The 22,360-nt window shown below is 46.2% G+C and overlaps 1 protein-coding gene across 1 annotated transcript in view; it reads left to right on the top strand.

The window, feature by feature from the left end:
• Positions 1-22,360, top strand: part of LOC138505090 (tesmin-like) — a 290,370-nt gene that overhangs the window by 143,461 nt on the left and 124,549 nt on the right. The window contains exon 3 of the mRNA XM_069625406.1: positions 15,200-15,337. Coding sequence (XP_069481507.1) covers positions 15,200-15,337 — 138 coding nt within the window. The remainder of the gene's footprint in view (positions 1-15,199; positions 15,338-22,360) is intronic.

Below are 22,360 nucleotides of genomic sequence, written 5' to 3'. Positions count from 1 at the left end.
CTACATGATAGTGATTGTATTCCCATTCTCCAGGTGGATTGAGGCTGATGCCCCTATAGCGGCCAAGTTCCTAGTCAGAGGTGTTCCTTAGATGGGGCATGTGTGAGGTCCTGTAGTCTGTCGATGGGTCTCACTTCACCAACAAAGTGTTTCAGCATGTTACAGCAATGTTGGGCATCCAACACAAGTTTGCCTGTGCGTACCACCCGCAAGCAAATGGGGTGTGTGAACACCTGAATGGCCTTCTCAAGGAGTGCATAGCCAAGATACAGCAGAGTACCAAAAAGAATTGGCTGCACTGTTTACCTCTTACCTTGTTTGCATTGCACAGTAAGCCTGGCTCGACCACCGTTTTGATGCCCCATGATATGGTAACCGGACGGCGCATGCATCTTCCCCTGGCTCATCCCGTAAGAGCACTGAAAGATTGTCAGAATAGTGCAGATGTGTTAGGACGAGATGAATGATTGTGTTATTTCCTTGGTGGCAAGCACTTCTTTTATCTCTCGCTAGATACGATGACACCGGGGTAGCCCAGAAGACAGGAAGAGAGCAACGAAGACAACGTACCCCAAGACTCGGGACTCAAAACCCCAGTGAGTGTGAGGGACATTGTCCTCCTGCATGATTTTGTTTGGCACTGATGCATCAAGGTTTACTGGACCCCACGTGGTGGAAAAAGTGGCCGACCACGCTGTCAACCTAGAGGGGAAGGCAGTCTGGAAACCATTGGCGGTCATCAAGCCCTACAAAGCAGCGGCCTCACCTGGCAAAAAAGTCACACTGACCGACAGGACCAACGTGCAGCACCTCAGAGAGCTACACGCATGTTCTGAATTTACACGACCAGGAGAAGGGCATCCAATGTTCACACGCTTGCAGGCAGCAGAAGTTGAGACTGGAATACTTGTGGATATAGATTAGGGCACACTGTCTGTTTGTTATTTTTTTCTTCTGCACACACAGTCTATGTGAAAGCCGATGTGACTGTACTGTTGTTGTATCCATGTTGTCCTCTACCCGTCACACAGAGATCTTCTTCAACCAATTTGTCCACGCTGTAAGGAGACCCAACAGATTCCAAACTGCTCCCCCAGAGTATATTATCTTGCCTTTATAGAGTACTTGGCCCAAACATACCCACAGCTTGAGCATGGAGCTCCCCCAGTACATGCCACTCTAAGAGACCCATCAGTAAGACAATTGTGGGAAGAGGTGTTTGCCTTTCCCATTAGTCATTACTTGGTTTGCGGGCCTTGGGAGCATTTACAATACTAACAAAATAACGCATTTCTTGGTGCATTTCAGACGGGCAACTGTATCTTCAAGCTGCAAGGATGAAGCAGCCTAAGTGAAAAATGAATGTCATATTACAAATGTGAGGGTTTTGCTGGTCTTACTTATTTCTATTGGTGTGATCATGTTTGAATTTTGGAAAATTACTTGTGTTGCTAGCGCTACCGCTGTACCCTCTACTAATGTTCCCCCAACCCGAGCAGGTGGAACGACTATGTCTGGTGGACGGGAGAACACTGCTGATAAGTTAAGGAGAGGTAAGCGCAGTGTTGACACAGACATGAAGGAGGTTGACATGTATTTCACCGACACTGCTGGTGTCTAATAACATGTGGTACAAACACATGACAAAAGTAGGTAAGGAAACCACTGGGGGGAGCTGTTATGTCTGCTCTTTAATCCCCCATGCAATGAGTGCCTCCAGAACATTCATAGCAACTGAAATACCCACTGCAAGAGCCCCATGCCTAATTTATCTCTCGATGGTGCAAACTCAAGGAAGATTTTAAGGGAAGACAGCCACACTGAGATGGATGTCAAAAGCAATGTTCCCATATGAAGATAATTACACAAAGACATTAGACATGATGAACAATTATTGGCAGCTACGTGAAGCTATACAGTACATAACTAATGGACCGGACAAATGAGAAACAAAGACTATCACCTTGAAGGAACTGCCATGTCCCTGGACAAGAGTGAGGGAGACAGGAGGAGAGCTTGTTGTTGGGAAAGACCACAGATACTAGTGTATGACCAAGTATAAGCAAACAATGGATGGAAAGATGGAGTGGTGGGAAGCAAATCTATGACACTAGTACAGTCACCAGTGAACAAGGTGCAGGAAGAAAATGACAAGTGCCTGAAAGAGTGGGACACGAGTGCAAAGCTACTGACATGGATGGAAAATGAAGCTGGCCCAATGCCGATAATACCCCTGAAGACGCCAGCACTATGCTATCAGAACATTGGCTAAGTGGAAGTTGGCAAGAATGTGGGGTGCAGAAGCATTGAACAACACACAGCTATGAAAGCAGGAACAGCACTATTGATGGATCATTACTGGGCTTGCGGATTGAAAGCATACGAGAAACTGCAACCTGACTGGTGAGGAGTTTTCTCGCTGGTACACATCAGCATGCCTTTGTTGTTCATGCCAAGGAAGTTTGTGACGCCCGATGAGTTCCCGAAAATGAACAACAACAAAAGAAAGAAGAAATCCATCGAAATAGCACCAACAGCCAAAGCAAAGAAGGCAGAGAAGCCAGCAGGATTGAGCAGAGCAAGGAGAGGGGGAAATTACTTCTCAGTTGCATCAGAAGCAGCAGTAGATGAAGTTCCAGCAGAGAACGGGCTATTCAGTAGGACACAAATGTTCTTTGGATCTATAATACCATCTGTGTAGACATACACAAACTCAAGGTGGTTACAAATCACCCACTGGAGCCAATGGTTACGATCAATTCCAACCCAATAAAGGAAGAGCTCAGAGCAATAAGGTTGGTGGCGCTCCGGAATAGGTATGTTCTGCACCTCCTCACAGCTATTGAAGGAGGAGTTTGTGCAAAGATATGGAGTTCCTGTTGCACATTTATATCTGCCAACGATGAAGATAACGGAACTCTATCAGATGTAGGGGCCCAACTGGCACAGATGCATGCCAACATAGAAGATAAGGCAAGGGGGACAGGAAAGGACCAGAGCTGGATAGTCTATATATGATCATGGATGCCATCATGGCTGTCAGATGGACTAAAGGTTATAATGGTAGCTCTTGTGTGGCAGCAAGAAGACAGCAGAAGAAGCTATCGGAATGCACATCCTGGTGGATGTAAACATAGGAGGAGCAAAGGACGAGATTGTGGCAGAAAGGGACAAGCTTAGAGAAATAATTGCACAATGCCAACTGTTTTCAACTGAATCCATGGAGCTGGACAACCCATTTGTTGCAAAATACGATGAAGTGAGGTGGGTTTGGTGAAACCCAGAAGGAGTGTGCTTCTAGGTGAACTGGTTGTTTGATGACCACACCAACTACTATGGGCTCCTCGGAATAACAATATGGCAGCCAAGAGCAAAAGGACTGTCATATAAGGATGAGGTTGACGGGTCGACCAGAGGGGGGGCTGTAGAGGGATGGGGAAGCCTACTACCCCTTCCCCCTCCTACCAAATTCATGACAAGGAACAAGGCCAGGCAACACTGCAATGAACCATTCTATTTCGGACAAATTCTCAATGGAACTATGCTTGATAAATATGTCAAGAGGTATCCCCTCAGCCAACCATACCTATCTGTGTGTGGATGAAGAGCCATAGGCCGTGATTGAGGATACCTGTTTGGAGAGCTTGGACTAAAACACCAAGCTGCCATGTTGCTGACGTCGTTAAGAGACATCACGACATAGCAGCGTTAGGCCTGAATCACACATGCCATCCACACTTCGGGACACAAACACACACTCGAATACATGAGGAACATGAGCGTACAGTTCTGTAGTTAGTGGACAGATACATATACATACTGTCATTGCTTTTATTATTTTTGCCATTAGCCAAACACAGCAACTCAGAAACCACAAGAGACAAGAGGTCCTGAGCAAAGCTTGCAGATGCTTCCATGCAAATAACCCTATGGAACTGCAAGAGCAACTATGGGACCTGACAGAGAAAAGTGTGATTAACCCATGGAAATATAGCATAATGTGGACACTGTAGAAACCACATTATAAGGTTTAGGGAAATTACAGCAGGCCTCGAGCTTCAGATCAAGAGACGAGCTAAGCTGATCCAGGTTGGACAGAGATCAAGATGTGTGAAACAGGACTCGCAGCCAAGGCCAAGAGATACGGATGACATGCCAATCCCCAGACGACAAAGGGACCAGCTGCACAAAATGCTAATAAATCCTCGTAATTCAGAGCTGCACAGCTCAAATTTGTGGTCTTTCAACGCGTGATGCGGCTGAAGCAGACAATGGATAGCAAGCAGCAGTGGGAAAGGATCCCTGGTCCCAGGCCGCCAGACACAGACAATGACGAGGATGCAACAATAAGCAACAAGTGTTGTGCCGATCGGGAGAGCACTCTCATAAGCTAAGGTGGTACACACACGTTACAATGCAGACACATAGGGCCTCATTACACGGACAGCGTTGGACCAAGGTGCCATTAGCACCTTGGTCCATGCCGGTAAAATACCAGCACCGCCTTGGTGGAAAGGGGAATTACCACCCTATTCCAAGGTAGGTGGGGCGGTAATTCCCCCTTGCCCCATTGTCCTTCCCCATTCCCATTTTTGCCCCATAGGGCATAATGGGAATGGGGAAGGTGCTAATTACGGCACCGCAAATTGCGGTACCGTAATTAGCTCCCTGGTCCCTTTGCGGGTTGGTTTTTAATGCCTGCAAAAAGCAGGCGTTAAATTCTCCAAACCGCAAAGGGACCTTGTAGTAAGGTGGTAAGGGTTAACGGTCACCGGTACCATTAACGGTGACCGTTAACCCTTACCGCCGTCCGTGTAATGAGGCCCATAGTCATTTTTGTTACCTTGAAGAGATACACAGCGAGCTTAGAACCTTTGCGGGTCCCAGGCTTGGGGGTGTCAGCTCTTGCCAATCACGGTTTAGTGCCCTAGGGGTGGGTAGCAACAGGCAAGAACCAATGATAAGTCCACCACACTGTTATAGCTAGTGACTTGGGGATGGGGCTAGGCCAGCCCCCTGACATGTGAGGGCCAGTAGAATAACATTTATATAGTCCGCTATAGGTGGTAGAATACTCAATACCCAATCCTGTGGTCCGTTTTCTGGAGAACTGCTCAGGTTGTGACTTCATGATGACGCCAGCATGTAGTAAACCCGGCCTAAAAGCCAAGGAAGAGCAAGATTTACATGGATTTTTCCTGTTCCTGTGCTGTGCCCAGTTGGTTTTGCCTGTAATAAACCACAGTTTGAACTTGCCGTTCATTGAGTCCTCCGTGTATCCTGGGGGGAGGGAGTTGGGCCCGCCAAGTCCACAGACTTCCAGTGTCCCTCTGGCATACCTGGGGGTCCCCCCAACAATGTTAAAAACTTTACTTCTCCGGCTAAAGATATTGAACTCAGATGCCCTAACTCTCTATATCCATTAGGTCTTGCAGTCCAATTGAGGAAACTCACATTCCTGTTTTAAATTTGTTAGGCGCACGCTTTTGAGATAGGTTTGCAAGTTCTTTGGTATACAACTTCCACATTTTGTGCACTCTCTAGAATTACGTTAATAAATTCTTTTAAAGATTGGGCTCTAAAAGAAAAATTAGATCTATGCTTCTCCTGCGATTTGTCATCTAAATATATGTCAGTAAAAATACTATTCGGTATGGAATATTTTCTTGATTTCTATGCCTAAGACGTGAAAAAACCTGTATGCGAAATTTCGTTTATGCTTTTTACCACTTGCCGCATTCCCAGTTCAATGGGGCACCGGTTCCACATCTTTGTAAACTATGTGACGAAGACGGATTGCATTTATTATTTGAATGTCCTTTATATTAAGTTCCAGACTCAAATGGCTTAAACAGGTTGCCAGTCATTTGGTCGAAAACAATTGGTCGACTGGACAACTGGTCGAATCAATTTGGTCGAAAACCAAATGGTCGAATTTTTATTTTTTTTTATTTTTATCCCTTTTTTTTTTTTGGGGGGCGGGGGGGTCCCAGGGTCCCACCCAATCCCCTTTTTTTTCCTTCTTTTTTTTTTCTACACGAAAACCCACAAAACACATATATAAATAAAAAAAAAAAAATTCGACCATTTGGTTTTCGACCAAATGACGTCGACCAAATTGCAGTCGACCAGTTTGTAGTCGACCAAATGACTGGACACCGCTTAAACATATTCTTTTTTTTTTTAGTAATATTTTTATTGAGTTTTACAACTTAAACAAATATTAGAAACAATAACTTTTTCCCCCCTACACCAACCCCCCCCCCCAGATATACCATCCGTTGTTGATTTATTCTTGCGAGCTCAGTGTCTTATCTAAACATATCAAGAATTCTTATTTTGTGCGGGCACCATTGTTCCATGTAGTCACTTTGCAGGTATTCCAACGTGTCTGACCATTCCTCCCTGAATTTCTGATAGTTCCCCTGCAAATTGTAGGTGATGTGCTCCATAGTTATGTGGGGCCATGCTCTGCGTATCCAGTCTATCACATTGGGCGGGGTATTTTGCTTCCATTTTTGGGCTATCTCCAGCCACGCCCCTATCAAAAGTCTCATAAAGTTTCTTTTCTGTGTTTTGGTGAGAGTTTTGTCCTTTGGGTCCCAGATCCCACACAGACACACCTCTTCTCCCAGAGCCCCAGCCCCTTGGAATATTGAGTTCATGTGATTCTTCACGTCAGACCAATATTGTTGTAGTTTTGGGCAGTCCCACCAGATATGTCTTCAGTTTCCTTCTCCTCCCCCAAGTACTCCAGCATATGTTGGGAGAGTCACAGAACATCCCGTGGAGCCTCTCTGGTGTGTAGTGCCATTGCAGAAATTCATCCACATTTCTCTTTAGTGGATCCCTCTTGTGAGCTTGGAGATCATCCCCCACGTATACTCCCATCTACTCCTTGGAATCAACCGTTTCAGAGTCTTTTCCCATTTCTTCATATAAAGCCAGGCGACTTTCTCCTCTGTGGAGTTAATGAGCTTGTATGTGTTTGAGACAAATGTCTTTGTCCCGTCGTTTGACATGATGTATTGTTCGAATTGGGTTAATTCTCTGGTGGCAGCTTGCCGTATTCTAGGTGTGTCAAGCCAGTGATAAAGCTGGTCATATCTATACCTATCCTTCCCCTCCAGGTGCAACAGGCTAGTACAGCCTTCAAAGGACCTGATTTGTTGGTCCTGATACATGTCCCCAACCATATGACAACCCGCTTCTTCCCATTTTTGAAAATCCTTTTTCTCCAGCCCCAGAGGGAATTCCGGGTTTCTAAATAGTGGCATGAATGGGGCTGGGTCTTTTGTCAGAGTACCTTGCTTAGTTGCTCCATCCCATATTTCCAGTGCTGCCTGCATGATTTCACTTATGTGTAGATTTGGATGTCTATGTGTCTTCCCTGCCCATAGCATATGTCTTGTTGGGGTGGTTGCCACTGCCCGATCTTGGGCTACCCACAGTTTTTGGGAATCCTCCGGAATCCATTCCCTTAGTACCCATAGTTGGGATGCCTCGTAATATCTCCTAAAGTGAGGTAATGCACATCCTCCATCTCTTCGGGAGGCAGTTAGAAATGAGCTTGAGACTCTAGGGGTTTTTCCTTGCCAGATATATCCCTTGACTGCTTTCATTAATGATTTAAAGAATGTCCTTGGGAGTCTTATTGGTAGGGCTTGAAATAGGTATAATATTTTGGGTAGTATGGACATCTTGATTACCGTTATCCGTCCCCACCATGATATTGATAATGGGTTCCATCTTCCCATGTCCCTTTTGATTTGCTCCAGCAGATTCGAGAAGTTTTGGGAATATAGTTGCTGTATTTTATGTGTCAGGGTGATACCCAAATATTTGGTCCCCGACGCAGCAATCCTCAATTGGAGGCCTTCTGCTGTCGAGTGAATTTGAGTTTCATTGCCTGCAAGTATCAGGATTTCCGATTTCTGCCTGTTTATCTTAAGGCCAGATATGGACCCATATTTGTCTGCATCAGGTTGGGGAGGGAGTTTACAGGATCCCCCAATGTTATCAGCATATTGTCTGCATATGCAACTGTCTTGTGGGTGAATCCTTCCATGTCTATACCCTTTATAGTTTGATTGCCCCTTATTCGCGACAGGAGTGGTTCCAAGAAAATTGCATACAGCAGGGGAGACAGTGGGCATCCCTTTTTCGTCCCTCTCTCGATGAGTATCTTGTTGGATAAGGACCCGTTCACCGCTACCCTAATATTGGGGGAATTATAATTAGCTTGTACCATTTTAATAAATGTTTCTCCTATGCCCATTTTCTCCAGTATTTGAAATAGTGAGGACCATTCAACTCGGTCAAACGTCTTTTCTGCGTCCAATGTCAGTATCACCGCCGGCGTGGATGTAACTCCTATTTTTTCCTCTATGTGGAGAACCCTCCTTATGTTATCATGAGTTTGTCTTCCCGGGACGAAACCTGACTGATCATGATGGATCAGTTTCGGGAGCACAGGGTGAGTCTGTAGGCCAAGATTTTAGTATATAGTTTCAGGTCTACGTTTATCAGAGCTATGGGTCTATAGGAGGATGGTAGTTCGGGGTCTTTCCCTTGTTTGTGTATCATCAGCATCTTAGCCTCATTCATCGTTGGGGTAATATTATGTTTATCTTTGAAAGAATTATATAACTCTGTCAAAGTCGGGGCCAATATATCCCTGCACTCTTTGTAGAATAGAGCCGTATATCCGTCTGGACCTGGGGCCTTATTTCTGGGGAGATCTCTAATTGCCTTATTGACTTCTTCTATTGTTATGTCACCCTCTAATTGGAGTTTCTCTGTGTCAGATAGCCTTGTAAGTTCCACCCCTTCCAGGTATGTACTTTGGAGATTCTCGTCCGGATGGTCTGAGGAGTACAAAGTTCTGTAGAACCGTTCTAAAATCTCCCCCATTTCGGTTGTTTGGGTCTTTCTATTCCCCCCTTCATCCCGGAGAGCCATTATTGTCCTATCTTGTTGTTTCCCCTTCAATTGTCTCTCTAATAGTTTATCTGCCTTGGTCGCCTTGGTGTAGTACCAATGTTTTAGCCTCAACAGATGTCTTTCTGCTTTTTTAGTGCAGACCGATTCCAATTGACCTTGAACATGCCTCAGGGCTTTTTGTAATTTTATACTTGGGTTCAGCAGTATTTCTGCATGAATGCTAGCGATTTTGGCCTCCAGTTCCCTTTCCCACTGGTGATTTAGCTTCTCTTTTTGGGCTTTCAGTGTGATTATATGTCCCCGGGTTACTGCCTTTAGGGCCTCCCATTGCGTTTCAATCGAGGTGTCTGGATGATTATTATTTGTAAGGTACTCTGATTCGTTCTCGGATCGTATTCCCCATTACAGGATCTCTCACTATCTCCTCTGGAAGCCGCCATTTCCATAACCCTGGTGTTCGTGGGATCAGTGCTATTTCAGCCCACAACGGGGCGTGGTCTGACAATACTATGGAGCCGATGTCAGCCTTTTGTGTTTTGCCCAGAATGCCCGATGAGACCCATAGATAATCTATCCTAGACATTGTATGGTGTACGTGCGAGTAATATGTATATCCTCTGAGGTTGATGTTTATATGTCTCCAAATGTCTCCCAGTGCCAGGTTGGCCATTTTCTTTTTCAGGGCCTCCGTGGGAGGGCTCTGCCCCTGTTGTCTGGGGTTTGATCTATCTAATGTGGGGTCCCATGCCATGTTCAGTTCTCCCCCCAGTATGATTTCCGCTGTCGCAAAGCTTTCTAGTTTACCAAGCATATCTTTGAGGAATCCCTCCTGACCCATGTTGGGAGCGTACACAGCTGCCAGGGTCAGAGGGTAGCCTTCTATTACCGTGTTGACTAGCAGATATCTTCCCTGTTTGTCCGCCTCTGTTTGGAGCACTTGTACCTTTAGTGTATCCCTGAATGCAATCAGGACCCCTGCTTTTTTCTCTTTAGCGTTTGCCTGTACAATCTGATTATATCCCTTCAGCCGTGCCTTTCCCCTGTCTTGTGCCTTTATGTGCGTTTCTTGTAGCATAATAATATCATATCTATCTTGTTTCAGGTAGTGTTCTACTTTTTTCCTTTTGACGGGAGAATTGAAACCTCTGATATTGTATGTTAAGACCCTGGTACCCATCACGTATCTAAATGAATAGTCTCTGGCTGCTTCTTTCGATAAGTTTTATGAGATTCATGGTGGTTCCCGGTTATCCTCCCCTCCCCCCCTAGGCTATCCCCAACTCGCCTTGTTTCCCCCCTCCCCCAAAACTGCCCTGGGATGAGCCCTGGTTCCTATGTTCGCTCAGGCGTTGCGCTGTACGCGCCATGCTCATCTGTCCACAGGGATAACTTGTAGGGTATACTAAGCCCCTCTGGATTCCAAAAAGGTGTCCCAGAGATCCTCCACCCCCCCCACTATGCACCTTATATTGTGGAAAACTCTCCTCCATCCAAATTGTTCTCTCCATTGGCGTGTGTGCTTCCGAGGGCGCTTCTGGGGCATGGCCGTCTGTTATCACTTCTTTTTTGGCATTGGGGTTCTCCCCCGTCTTTCTATTCTCGTCCATTGCCAATCCGTCCTTTTCTGGGTTCTTTTATCTCTCTTTGCCCTTTGTGCTTCCTCCTCTTGATCTTGTATGCCCAGTATTTGTTTCCCTTCCTCGCACGTCGTTATTCTCCTCTGTTTCCCCTCCCATTGAAGAGGAGCCCAAAGGGGAAAGTCCATTTATATCTGATCTGTTTAGACATCAGGGTTTTTACCACTTGGCCCATTTCTCTTCGCTTTTGTAAAGTGGACTGTGCCAAATCTTGATATAGCTGTACCTCCTCCCCATTCATCCTAATGTGATCCATGTTTCTGGCTTTCCGTAGTATCAGCTCTTTTTGGGGATATGAGGAGAGGGCAGCTAGCACGTCTCGTGGTCTTGCGCCTGGTTCTCCCATCCTCCTTGGACCTACTCTATGGACTTGATCGATTCCAACTTCTTCATCCTCCTTTGCGTCCAGGATTTCTTTGAAGACCTGTCGTACTGCCTCTTTCAAGTCTCTGTCCTCCACGGATTCTGCCATATTCTTTATTCTTATGTTGGATCTACGTGATCTGTTTTCAAGATCCTCACACTGCAATTCCAGATTGTGGGTTCGAGTCAGGAGTTGTTCTTGAACTTCTGCGTACTGCTGTGCCTCCTCATTGAGGTTTTGGGTTATTTTCTCTAAGGTGTCCATCCTCTCTCCCAGATTCGTGATCTCCGTCTTTAGTTCTTGCATTGCTGTCCTCATGTCCTTTTTCATGGTTTCGAATTGCGGCTGTGTTGTTGCTAGAAATTGCGTTTAGAGCTCCCCAAACCACATTTTCATGTCTTCCCTGGTTGCCATATCGGGGTTCAACGTGCCCGTGGGCTCTGCCGTATGTAGGGCCTCCTGGGTCTTTTTCCTTGTGGATGTGGAAGGGTTGACGTGTTCAGGCCCCCACAGTTGCATTAGGCTCTTTTCCCCTCTCCTCTGCTGTGCTTGTTGATCCTGTTGGGCTGCCCTCTTCCTAGACTTTGACATAGGTGCTGGTATGATTCTGATGACTTCTCTGTGCTGTAATCCCTCTGCCCCTAGATGCCTGCCCCTTTGGTAGTTCCTCCCCTCTTCGAGGTGATTGGAGTCGGGGAGTCCCTAAATGCCCTCCACCGCCGAGTGTATGTCCTGCTGAATGGGGTCGCGCTCCTCGTTGGAGGACGTTGTTGTCCGCCCCTGCGCCCTTGTTAGAGCGGGGTTGCCAGCGTTTGTGCCCACCTCTCTGCCACAATATGGTGGGCCAGTGCGCCTAGTGCCCGCACCCCCAGACCGCAGCCTCAAGGGGGTTTTCTTGGTGATAGCTGCTTACTCTGTCCCCCCGCGTTGCTGCAGGAGTGTCGCTCATGTAAGATGTAAGGGGGGATGAACAGTCCTTCTGGATGATGAAGAGGGGTGGGTGGGTGGGGGGGTCTTAGCTATGTCCCTAGGGCCTTCCGTGCCTCTCCACTGTTCGTTATTGATCTTTTAAGCCGGCCCCCGCTGCCCCCGCACCCTGTACTTGCTTGAGTGGATGCCTGCACCGGGGGCGACCTTCGTCCTGCGTACTGGTTCATTCGCTGGTTCGCTGCTGGTGAGTCATCCTCCGGGCCGCTCCCGATGCTCCGTCTGTGTTCCATCCACTCCCCCGCAATCCGTCTTCACTGCCGTCCGCTGTCTTTCCGGCTCTTCTCCTGCTGGGCTGGATTGCTACTTTGACCTGGAGGTCGGTGCCTGAGCCGACGAAACGCCTGTCACCACTCCTCACCGCATCCCCAGGCCGGCCACGTCATGTCGCTTCTCCGGGTTAGCGCAAACAGCTCCAGCCGCTGTCTCCTACTCCCGGACCCCCTCCCGATGGCACAGAGGTCCACGGCTACGTTTGTGTGCGTGCGGGGTCCGCTGCCTGGAGTGCTTCCCGTACTGCGCCTTCTGGCTTGGAGATTTCCTGGGGCACCCTCGCTGGGGTCCGTGAGGCTTCCCCGGCTTCTGGGAGCCGTATGAGTCAGAGCCGGTCTCTGCGCTGGGGCTACTCGACCTCGCCCCCTTCTCGCTTCGCCATTCGCTGGATCTGATGCCCACTGATAATAGCGGGGGTTTGGTGGAGGTTTTCGGCTTCTTTGTCAAGCTTTAATGTTGCGGCCTAATGGGGGGGACGGAGCGAGCCTCACGCACGTCCGCTACCCATCGCCGCCATCTTGGAATCCTTAAACATATTCTTAATTCTTACTGCATTAGAACTAGAAGAGAAGAAATCAAGTTACTGAAATCTAATACTGCTATGCCAACAAATGCATGTCATAGGACAAAGAAGCCTGAGGTCACATGAGAAATGTTTTACTATGGTGATTCTTTTCTTAAATCTATGAAATTTTGGATTTGGGAATTTGGGAGTGCAGAGGGTGTGTGCAAGGCTGGGGGAGGCACATTTTAACAAGAAAATACTGTGGAGAGGCCCGGGAGGGTCAAGATGGCAAAGACACTCACCTGGGGGCAGATTGGCAATGGAGGTGGTTTCGAGCTGCACGGCTCGGATCACCAGCAACACAACTACCGGGAACCAATCAGGGACGCTGGGAGGCGGGAGAAAGGACGAACAGGGAAGTGGAAGTGGGCTGGGGGAGGGAGTGCAGAGGGTGCGTGGCAAGGCTGGGGGGCACATTTTAACAAAAAATGACCGTGTAGAGGCCCGGGATGGCAAAGACACTCACCTGGGGGCAGATTGGCAATGGAGGTGGTTTCGAGCTGCGCGGCTCGGATCACCAGCAACACAACTACTGTGAACCAATCAGGGACGGTGCAAGGCGGGAGAAAGGACGAACCGGGAAGTGGAAGTGGGACTGGCGGAGGGAGTGGAAAGGGTGCATGGCAAGGCTGGGGGGGCACATTTTAACAAAAAATGACTGTGCAGAGACACAAGAGGGTCAAGATGGCAAAGGCACTCACCTGGGGGCAGATTGGCAATGATTGTGCATGTGAATGTTAGCAACGCTGCACTTAGTAGATTTGTGAACATTGGCCTGCCCCAGATGCATAGTAGATTGTGAATGTTAGCAGGAGCACTTCTGCACTTAGTTAGAATTGTGAGCGTTAGCCTGCGCCGGGCCCCGAGAGGATTGTGAATTTTGGCAATGCCGCACTCAGTTAGAACTGTGAACATTAGCCTACCGCAGACCCAAACAGGATTGTGAACGTTGGCCTGAGTCGATAGAAATGCAAATGTCGGCAGTTCCCACACTTGGATGGAGCTGTGAACATTGGCCTGAGTCGCATCTGGATAGAAATACAAATGTAAATGTTAACACGCCCCACACGTCTATTACTGTGTACCATGCTTTCCTGTTCCCCATGCTGTTGCTATATATCCGTATCCCCCCCTCCTGTCGCTGTAAGGCCAGCCCCATGTCTCTGTGTGTCACCCTGTTCCCTGCCATCCTGTTCACGTGCCTGACCTTGGACGCATTAAAGTTAACCATCATATCACATCACTACGCCTACTCTCTATTCTATGGCAAGACTGAAGGTGAGCAGACTGCACACATCCAACTGATATCTTCAGCACCACACCTAACGCTAGGATGCAGCTAGCATCGGGCAATTAAATCAGCTGCACACATATCTGGTGCACCCATGCACCCTATGACACTATCCCTTTCTACTGACCAGAACTCTGGTCTCCAAGGGCGTTCAACCAACCAGCGCTTTGAGGTCATACCAATGCTATATAGAGCGCTACATAAATGCCAAGAAACATAACATAACATAACATGAATTGTTTAATTGTTGTTAATGTATTTTGATCTTTGTGCGAATATGAAAATGCTTTTATGGTGGAAACCAAAATAAGGCTTGATGAAAAGAAATTAAAAAATAAAATATCTGGGACTACAAAAGGGTGTGAGTAACTTTATACTTCTTAGTAGATTGAAATCCTCATGGACCATAGAACAGATCATGGGAACCGCCAGCATGTGTACACACCCCCAGACATACACAACGATTTTACATGGAGAATGGTACTGTGAGGACTCCAATAGGAGGTGTTCCTATTGGCCTAAGCTTCTGCTCATATGTGTATTCTCTAGAGGCTAAGGTGTTTACACAGGGTCTTATGGGTCCTGTGCAGATACATGAAGGTGTCCAGGGTGACTGGTCTCGCTGCATAAAATGAAGGCTGTTCAACAAGTTAAGCAAGAATGATGTACTACATTTCCCAGAACTTGCAGGAGTCTGGCAGTTGCATTTATAATCCCTCTATAAGGCCACACCCGCGTGAGTAATCTGGTAGCTGTTCAGGACCATGCTCATCTGTGCTTGTATAGGGTGATTAATTTTCAAAACTAAGGTGGGAGTTTGGAAGGGCCTTGAATTGCCAGACGGCCTGGATGCAGGCTGGGTGAAGTTCATCGTGCATTTTGTTCTGCTGATCTTGCTACTCGTGGGCAAGGGTATTCTGGCTTGATATGGCGCTGCAAGAATCCGCTGTGAGGTGGTGCAAGAAGCTTTACACAACCTGCTGTTGTAACTATGTTTTATTTTCTTTACATTATTGATTTGAATTACGATAGTCCAGTCTAGAAAGTATGATGCCTTGCCTTGCATTTCTGTGGGTATTTGTTTGTCAACAAACTCGTCTAAAACACTATTCATACTGAATGTTTTTTTTTTATTTTAGGCGTGCCTTGATAGAAACCCTGAAGCCTTCCAGCCTAAGATTGGGAAGGGAAAATTAGGAGATATAAAACCCCGGCATAATAAAGGATGTAACTGCAAACGATCTGGATGCCTTAAGAATTATTGTGAATGCTACGAGGTTGGTGATGCAAAGTTTTTAAATGCAATTGTAATATAAATTACTTGTACCAATCATGACACGTTTTGAATCGTTTGACGATATCAAGGTCTTTGTGATGGATTTATGTCATTAGTATAGAAAAAGGGAAATTGATGCCACTGCCAACCACATTAAAATAAGGTAAATAAGCACTTAAAAACGTAGATCCTTTGTGATATACACCACTGTACTGTTACTTTTGCATTTATGTACTTATGACATACGGTATGGAAGCCATCTATGACAAAAGGATAGTCGTCTAAAGCCCCTTATTTTTAATATTGCTTTTTAATTTAGTAGTTGGATAATTTGCTGTATCTTTTTAATATATATTGTATCATACGTCACCTTATGGAAATCAGCAGAGGTAAGGTATTTGGTGAAGTTTTCAGAAGGGGTACTGGAAGGTAAACAAACATTAAATAAGACCCAAACTGATGAAAAACCTAATGAAGTGCGTATGCATGCGAACAGGGTCTCCAGATCCGTTGCATTGGGTGGGCAGGGGAAGTGTAGGAATTCTGTGCTCCATTATCTCTGCTCTATTCTGGCCAGGACTTTTGCCAAAGGCAGACAAGACCTGGAGGTGGAGCTGGTAACAGGAGACTAGGCATGCCGCACTCCTCTCCTACCAGCTACATCCCCTCACTGCCAGAAGCACTGAGATGAATCACTGTTCCTCTTATTCGCGCAGACACAGTCATGGAGCCTAGCTCAGCCTATGTCAACCTGGCTTCCCAACCTCTCTTCCTCCGACAGCGGTGTCCTGGAGGTTGGGGAGGAATGGGAGAGCTCCTGCACATAGGAATGCTTCCCTTCTACTTTCCATGGTGCATTGTTTTAATATCTGGCAATGTTGTCTGTAACAGAGCTTTTGATGGCAATGCCAAGCAATGAGCTGAGTACCTAGGTGGTTGATGACAATAGTTTGTTTGTTTAATTTATTTGTAATGCGCACCAGACCCAAGGGTATCAGGGCGCAGAAGATACATTAATACTTTCAGCTTAGGGTTACAGAGTTGTATAAGAGGACGATAAAACATATGCAGAGAGGAAAGGGTCAGTTGGTAATTTACAAGGTATGTACATACAAAAGGCATAAACAATAAGTTATTTACATAATTACAAATGAGATTCAACATCAACTGGACATTATGATGTGTAATATGCAGTGCAAGGTAAAGGTAGAGAAGGGAGGATGGTAGCTAGGTGCATTAGTGGTCGTTTTCTTTGAACCAATTAATGATGTTGTATCTAAAGTTTGAGTAGGTTTGGTCCGCTCTCAGGGAGGGGGCTACGGTATTCCAGAGTTGTGCAGCTTTGACTGTGAAACTATTCCCCCAGCTTTAGTCAGTTTTAACCTTGGTAAAATCAGACAGTTGGTATTGGCAGTACAAGTGAGCCGGCTGTAGGAGTTTCTATTGAATCTCTCTATGAGGTAGCAGGGTGCAGCGTTATTTAGACACTTGTGAGTTAGCGAGGCAGCTTTCAGCAGGATTTTGTCACCAGGGAAGAGCCAGTTATTCTGTGTCCTTACCTAAGAAATGTGCTCTTTTCTTGCTATGCCCAAAGCTGCTCTAAGGACGTTGCTGTGGAGGATCTGAATTTTGCTGACAATGTACTTATTGGACCCAAGGTATAAGGAGTTACAATAGTCCAGTTTGGACAAGATTAGAGCTGGAGCCAGAGTGGTGCAGCTATTCTTGGACAGGAAAGGTTTGTTCGCTCTAATTAGCTTACATGTGTAAGCGGTGGCAGAGGCCATGGAGTTAATCTGTTTGGCAAAGGTGACGGTGGAGTCTAGATAAAAACGAAGGTTTTTACCTCTTTAGCAACTTTGATTGTGTTGCTGTCACTATTAAATGAGGTGTATTTGAGGCCAAGTTTGTTGAAGTTGGAGGTAGTACCCAGAATGATGAGCTCGGTTTTGTCATCAGTCAGGCATAGACCGTGGACAGCCATCCATGCCTGGATGATGAGGTAGATTCTGTTCACCAAGGCCAAATCCTTGTCATAATCCCCAGTAAGTGGTATGAAAATCTGGGTATCATCTGTATAGTTAGTCTAGGCGATACCGAGAAGGTCCAAATCATCGAAAAGGGGCTTAGTGAATATATTGTACATTGAGGGTGAGACGCAGGAACCCTGTGGCACACCACAAGTAATGGGAATAGGATCTGCCGCTGCTGATAGTGAAAAGACTCCCATAGTCCTATTGCTAAGAAAGGATTGAATCCAGATTATGGCCTCTTCAGAAAAGTGGGCTGCCGAGTAAAGGTGATTGCATAGGACCTTGTGATCTACCAGATCGAACGCAGCTGAGAGATTGAGAAGAAGTAGTAAGGCTGATTTCCCCTTTTCCCTAAGCTTGTCGATTTGGGCCTTGAGATCAATCAATTTTGAGGAGAGGGAGTACCCAAGACTCCTTTAAATTACTAGGGATAGTGCCAGTAGAAAATTATGCATTGATTAGTTTTGATATGAAGTGTGGCAAGTCTCTAGCAGCGTCTTTAATGATTTGGGCTGGGCATTTATCTTTCCGGCATTTCGGAGGTTTGAGGAAAGGAGGACTTTTTCAACCTCAAGAATTGAGACTTTAGAGAAATTAAATCGGTGTGGTAGTTTATGAGAGAGCTTGGGCATGCTGGCCGGGGTGACCATATTAGGTAGGTGTTAGGCAGAAACCTGTGCAGTTCCCCTTAGGGACCACTGCAAAAGTCTTAAAACTACAGGTGTTGGCAGTAAACCCAATTGGTAGCAGTCTGCACCACCCAGATTTACCTAGTAGCTGTGGCTGAGCAGCCAGACTTCTCTCAAGAAGAGTTAGACAGTATATAGAGTATACAAGATAGGCACCAAAATAGAGTAGCACAAGCAAACACTGACCAGAGCTTTTGGTATCAAGTATATAATTATGTATTTAAAGACACACTTAGAAACACTCTAGCAGTATTATTATAAGCAAGTTCAAAAACACAGTCACTATTAATATATATACTTCCCTTAGTCCTTATTAGACAAGTCTTAGTTAACACCACTTATTTCCAGACAGAGGTGAGCGCTTAACAAAAGATGGCACTCCAATAAGTTAAGAAAAAGGGAGGGAAAAGGCAGAAATTAGAAACAGCACACAACACAATACTTTAGAAGCACTCAGCAAGGCAGGAAAGTCAAAGTCTACTTGTGAGCAAAAAGTTCAGAGGCCAGGCTCTAGAACACAATATCACACAGTTTAAAAGGCTTGGAAAGTCTTGCAGAGAGTTTAAAAAGGAATCAGTTCAGCTCAGAAAAGTTCAGTTAGCCAGCCTAGGCCAACCCAATTGGTAAATTGAGGATTTACGAGACACCCCACACAGACCGTTGCGAGGGAGGCCAGGCGGACACAATACCTTGAAAGTGGAGAGAATCCTCCAGCGGGGGCAGTTGTTCCTGGCAGTGGATGCAAGTTGTGGCGTCGTCCAGAGGAAGAGAAGATCTCGACGTGGAGGAAAGCTGAAGGTCGTTGCAATGCCAGGGAAGAAACCGGCCGTGGAGTTCTCCGGTTAAAAGGTACTACCCTTTTACCCTTTTATTCGCGGTGGTGGAGAAAACGTGGTATTCCGGTTGCCGGGGTGCTTGGCACAGGCAAGGCGGCCACGAGATGATCCGGGAAGGCGAAAAGGCAGGCAAACTGGTTATCCCCACCAGTCAAAGGAAGAAGACTCTTCGGGATGAAGATCTCCTCTGTCGTTGGAAGAAGTGGTGAGTCGGTTCAGCATGGCTCCACCGGTGGTGTTGTCGTTGCAGGTCAGCTCAGCTTCTCCCTCTTCGGATTGTTTGGTCCTGTGGTGACGTCTGAAGTCCCAGTACCCAAAGCCCTGCTTTTATGCAGAAAACCCCCATTCATCAGTCCTAGCTGTCACTCAAACATGCTAAGTGGGGAGCCGGGCGGCTCACCACTGGGCCAATCACACAAGAGTGCGACTTGAGTTGCAGAGGCAACTCAGTCCATGGTGCCTAAACCCCCTCCCACACCCCTGTGGTACCCAGACAGAGTGGCACCACTTTTGGAGGCTTCTGTGGAGAAGCCCGCCAAAAAGTGGAACAAAGGGCTCGACTTGGGTTGGAGTCACAGAAGCGGACACAAACGCCATTTTGGAACCGAGTTCTGGCAAAAAATACCAACCGGTGAATTAATATTAAATAAATAAACCGGCGGTATGTTTGAGGCTATGTTAAAAAGTATTAGCCTCGAACAATGGGAAAATCCCATAGGAATATATTTGCGGTTGAATATAAAAAGTAGTATCTACTGCCACCAGCCAAAACTCGCTCAGGGGGGACTGGACAGTGCCACCTCGAAGAACAGTGCCAGGGGCAATCGAATTGCCCCTACCAGTACGCCCACAATATGATGGTTTGTACTGGTTCTGTTCACAATTTAGGACTAGTAAAGCCAATGGTGACTTTACATGCCCTGGGAGACAGTAGTCAGTCCCAGGGTACGGAGTCTATGTTTGGGGGTCACTATGACACCCCTGTGTTACGGCATGGAGGGTGCTGTGTAACACACATACCAAAAACACATGAAGCCCTATGGGGTAAAAGAACCCATAGCCCATCAAACACATTACAAAGTCAAAGGATATCTCAAATCATGTCTAAGAGTGGGAGAAAAAGAGTCTCACTCTTAGCAGGAGAAAAAAATAAACTCCAAAAAATCCACCAGAGCTGCTGGGGGACTCACTAGGTTTGGGAAATTAGCCTTAACAGGGAATTCTCCATAACAGTAGGTTGGCTTTTTCTTCGGCAATCTTATCTTGATAGGGCTTTCTGTATATTGGAACACCAGATTTTGTCCTTTACACAGTTGTATGGCACCTGGACAGGGGTTTCAAGTTCTTTTAGGATTACAGAAAGTTCATTTGCCTCCACATGACTTTGCATTTTCTTTTTTCCATTCTTAGGGTTTTGAGTTGTGGAGAGAACCAAGAGTTCAGATAAGCGTTGGGTTTTCTTTTTCTCATTTTTAGAGGGGCAATGGTGTCTAACACTTCAGACATAGTTTTATTATATTCGTTAATTAGGGTGGTGGGATCGGTGGTATCAGGTATGGTTGGTAATATTAGTGGTAGGTGTTTATCTGCTGTGACATTCTTTTTTTTCCTCGTTAGGGTGGGAGGAGCTGATAGGTTGTTTTTAGCTGTGAGGATTTTAGCTGCTAGTGTACATGATAAGAGGTGGTGGTCTGTCCATAATTGTGGACTTATGGAGGTGAAAGTGACACTACAGTTGTAATCTGCCACCCAATCAAGTGTTCTTCCTTTGCCATGTGTAGGTAGTGTCACTCTTTGAATGAAGCTGAGTTCAGTAAGAACATTGGCAATTACTGCTGCTTGCTGGTCTTTGGGGTCATTAAATCTGAGATTGAGATCACCTACTAAAAGCACTTGCAAGGTGTTTTTTAAATTGTGGGAGAGAATGTTGGAGATGTCCTCCTTAAATGACCCGATGGGGCCTGGAGGCCTGTAAATTAGGTGGATGGTGAGAGTTTGGGAGTCAGAGATCGGTAATTTTGCAGTGAGGGATTCATAGGATTTAATGTCAGGAGAAGGGGCTAGTCTCATGGCCTGGTTGGATTTAGCTATAAGAGCTATGCTGCATCCACGAGCCTCCGATCTGTTTGCTCTAAGAATGGTATAATCGACAGGAACTGCAAGCATGAGTGCCGGGCCTGCTGCTGTATGTAGCCAAGATTCAGTGATGGCTAGAAAGTCATAGTTTTCAGCTAAAATCCGATCGGCTATCTCCATGGCATGAGCCACTAAGGATCTGGCATTTATTAATGCCCCCTTGAGGTCTGAGGTAAGGTTAGTTGTCAAAGGATTAGGTGAGGTACTGCCATTTGCTTAATCTTCTAGAGACACAATGTAGTGTTTATTCTGGTGACGTTTTTTATGGGTGGGATTGTGGGTCTTGGATATGGGTACAGCGATGGGTTTGATTTTTTCGGCTATAGTAGTTAGTTTGTTATGTGGGCATGATCTCCTAGGGCCAATGTTGACTGGCGGTTGTTGTTGGCTTAGATAGCTTGGTAGCAGTAGGGTGGGTGTAACACTCAATATGATTGCCATATTTCCTGATGAAGTGGAGTCCGTTGTGGGTACGCTAGACAATTAACCGAATGCCAGTAAGGTCCACAGTAGGACTAGGTGTCGGACAGTAGCGTACATTATGCATTTAAGCAAGAGATTTAGTTCTGTGCGTGATTGGTGGATAGGGTGTGTAATTTAAGTGGGCAGAGAGACCAGACCGGCAGTATAGGATATCTCAATAGGTCAGGACAAGGAGTGAGAGCATTCGGTCAGCCAGGAAGGGCTGGCATTGTTTTGCCACAAAACGGTAACTGTGTGGGTTGGGTTGCTAGTAGTGGGGCAGAATACACTCAGGTGGAATAGGCCGATTCAGTTTTCCGGCAGTGTGCAAACAATACAGGGCTATTTTCAACAAGGCAGTGTGCACTTAGTACAGGACTATTTAAGCAGGGCAGTGTGCAAGCAATACAGGACTATTTTCAATAGGCAATGTGCACTTAATGCAGAATTAGTTTCAACAAGGCAATGTGTAGCCAAGCACCCCGTCTATTGTAATAGACTATTTCCATTAGCTAACAAAGGAGGCGAAGTATACAGAGTGGTTCTGACTGCTGGGGAATGGGCAAAGTGCAGTGTGGAATAATAGGCTAGATCCTTATTAACATTGTTGACAGGCAATAAAGCAAGTAAAGCGGCAATGTCCGTTTTGGCCATTGAGGCCTAGTGCTGGTTAGGTGCAGTGGAATCATGTGACTGCACTTAAATGGTAGAGTTCAGAGTTCAATAAATCGGAGAGTTCTGGCTGGTGAGGCAAGTATTACTTCTCCAGCATGGGGTCTGGCATGGATTCACATGCTCATGAATATTCCCCGTCATCAGGCCGGGAATCCTCGGTATAGAAAAAAAAATCAGTATCAGTTTCGTTTCT

Source organism: Ambystoma mexicanum, chromosome 11 (genome assembly GCF_040938575.1).
Source record: "Ambystoma mexicanum isolate Mex_15411 chromosome 11, UKY_AmexF1_1, whole genome shotgun sequence".
Taxonomy (NCBI): Eukaryota; Metazoa; Chordata; class Amphibia; order Caudata; family Ambystomatidae; genus Ambystoma; species Ambystoma mexicanum.
This window is presented reverse-complemented; position numbering and strand designations above follow the sequence as displayed.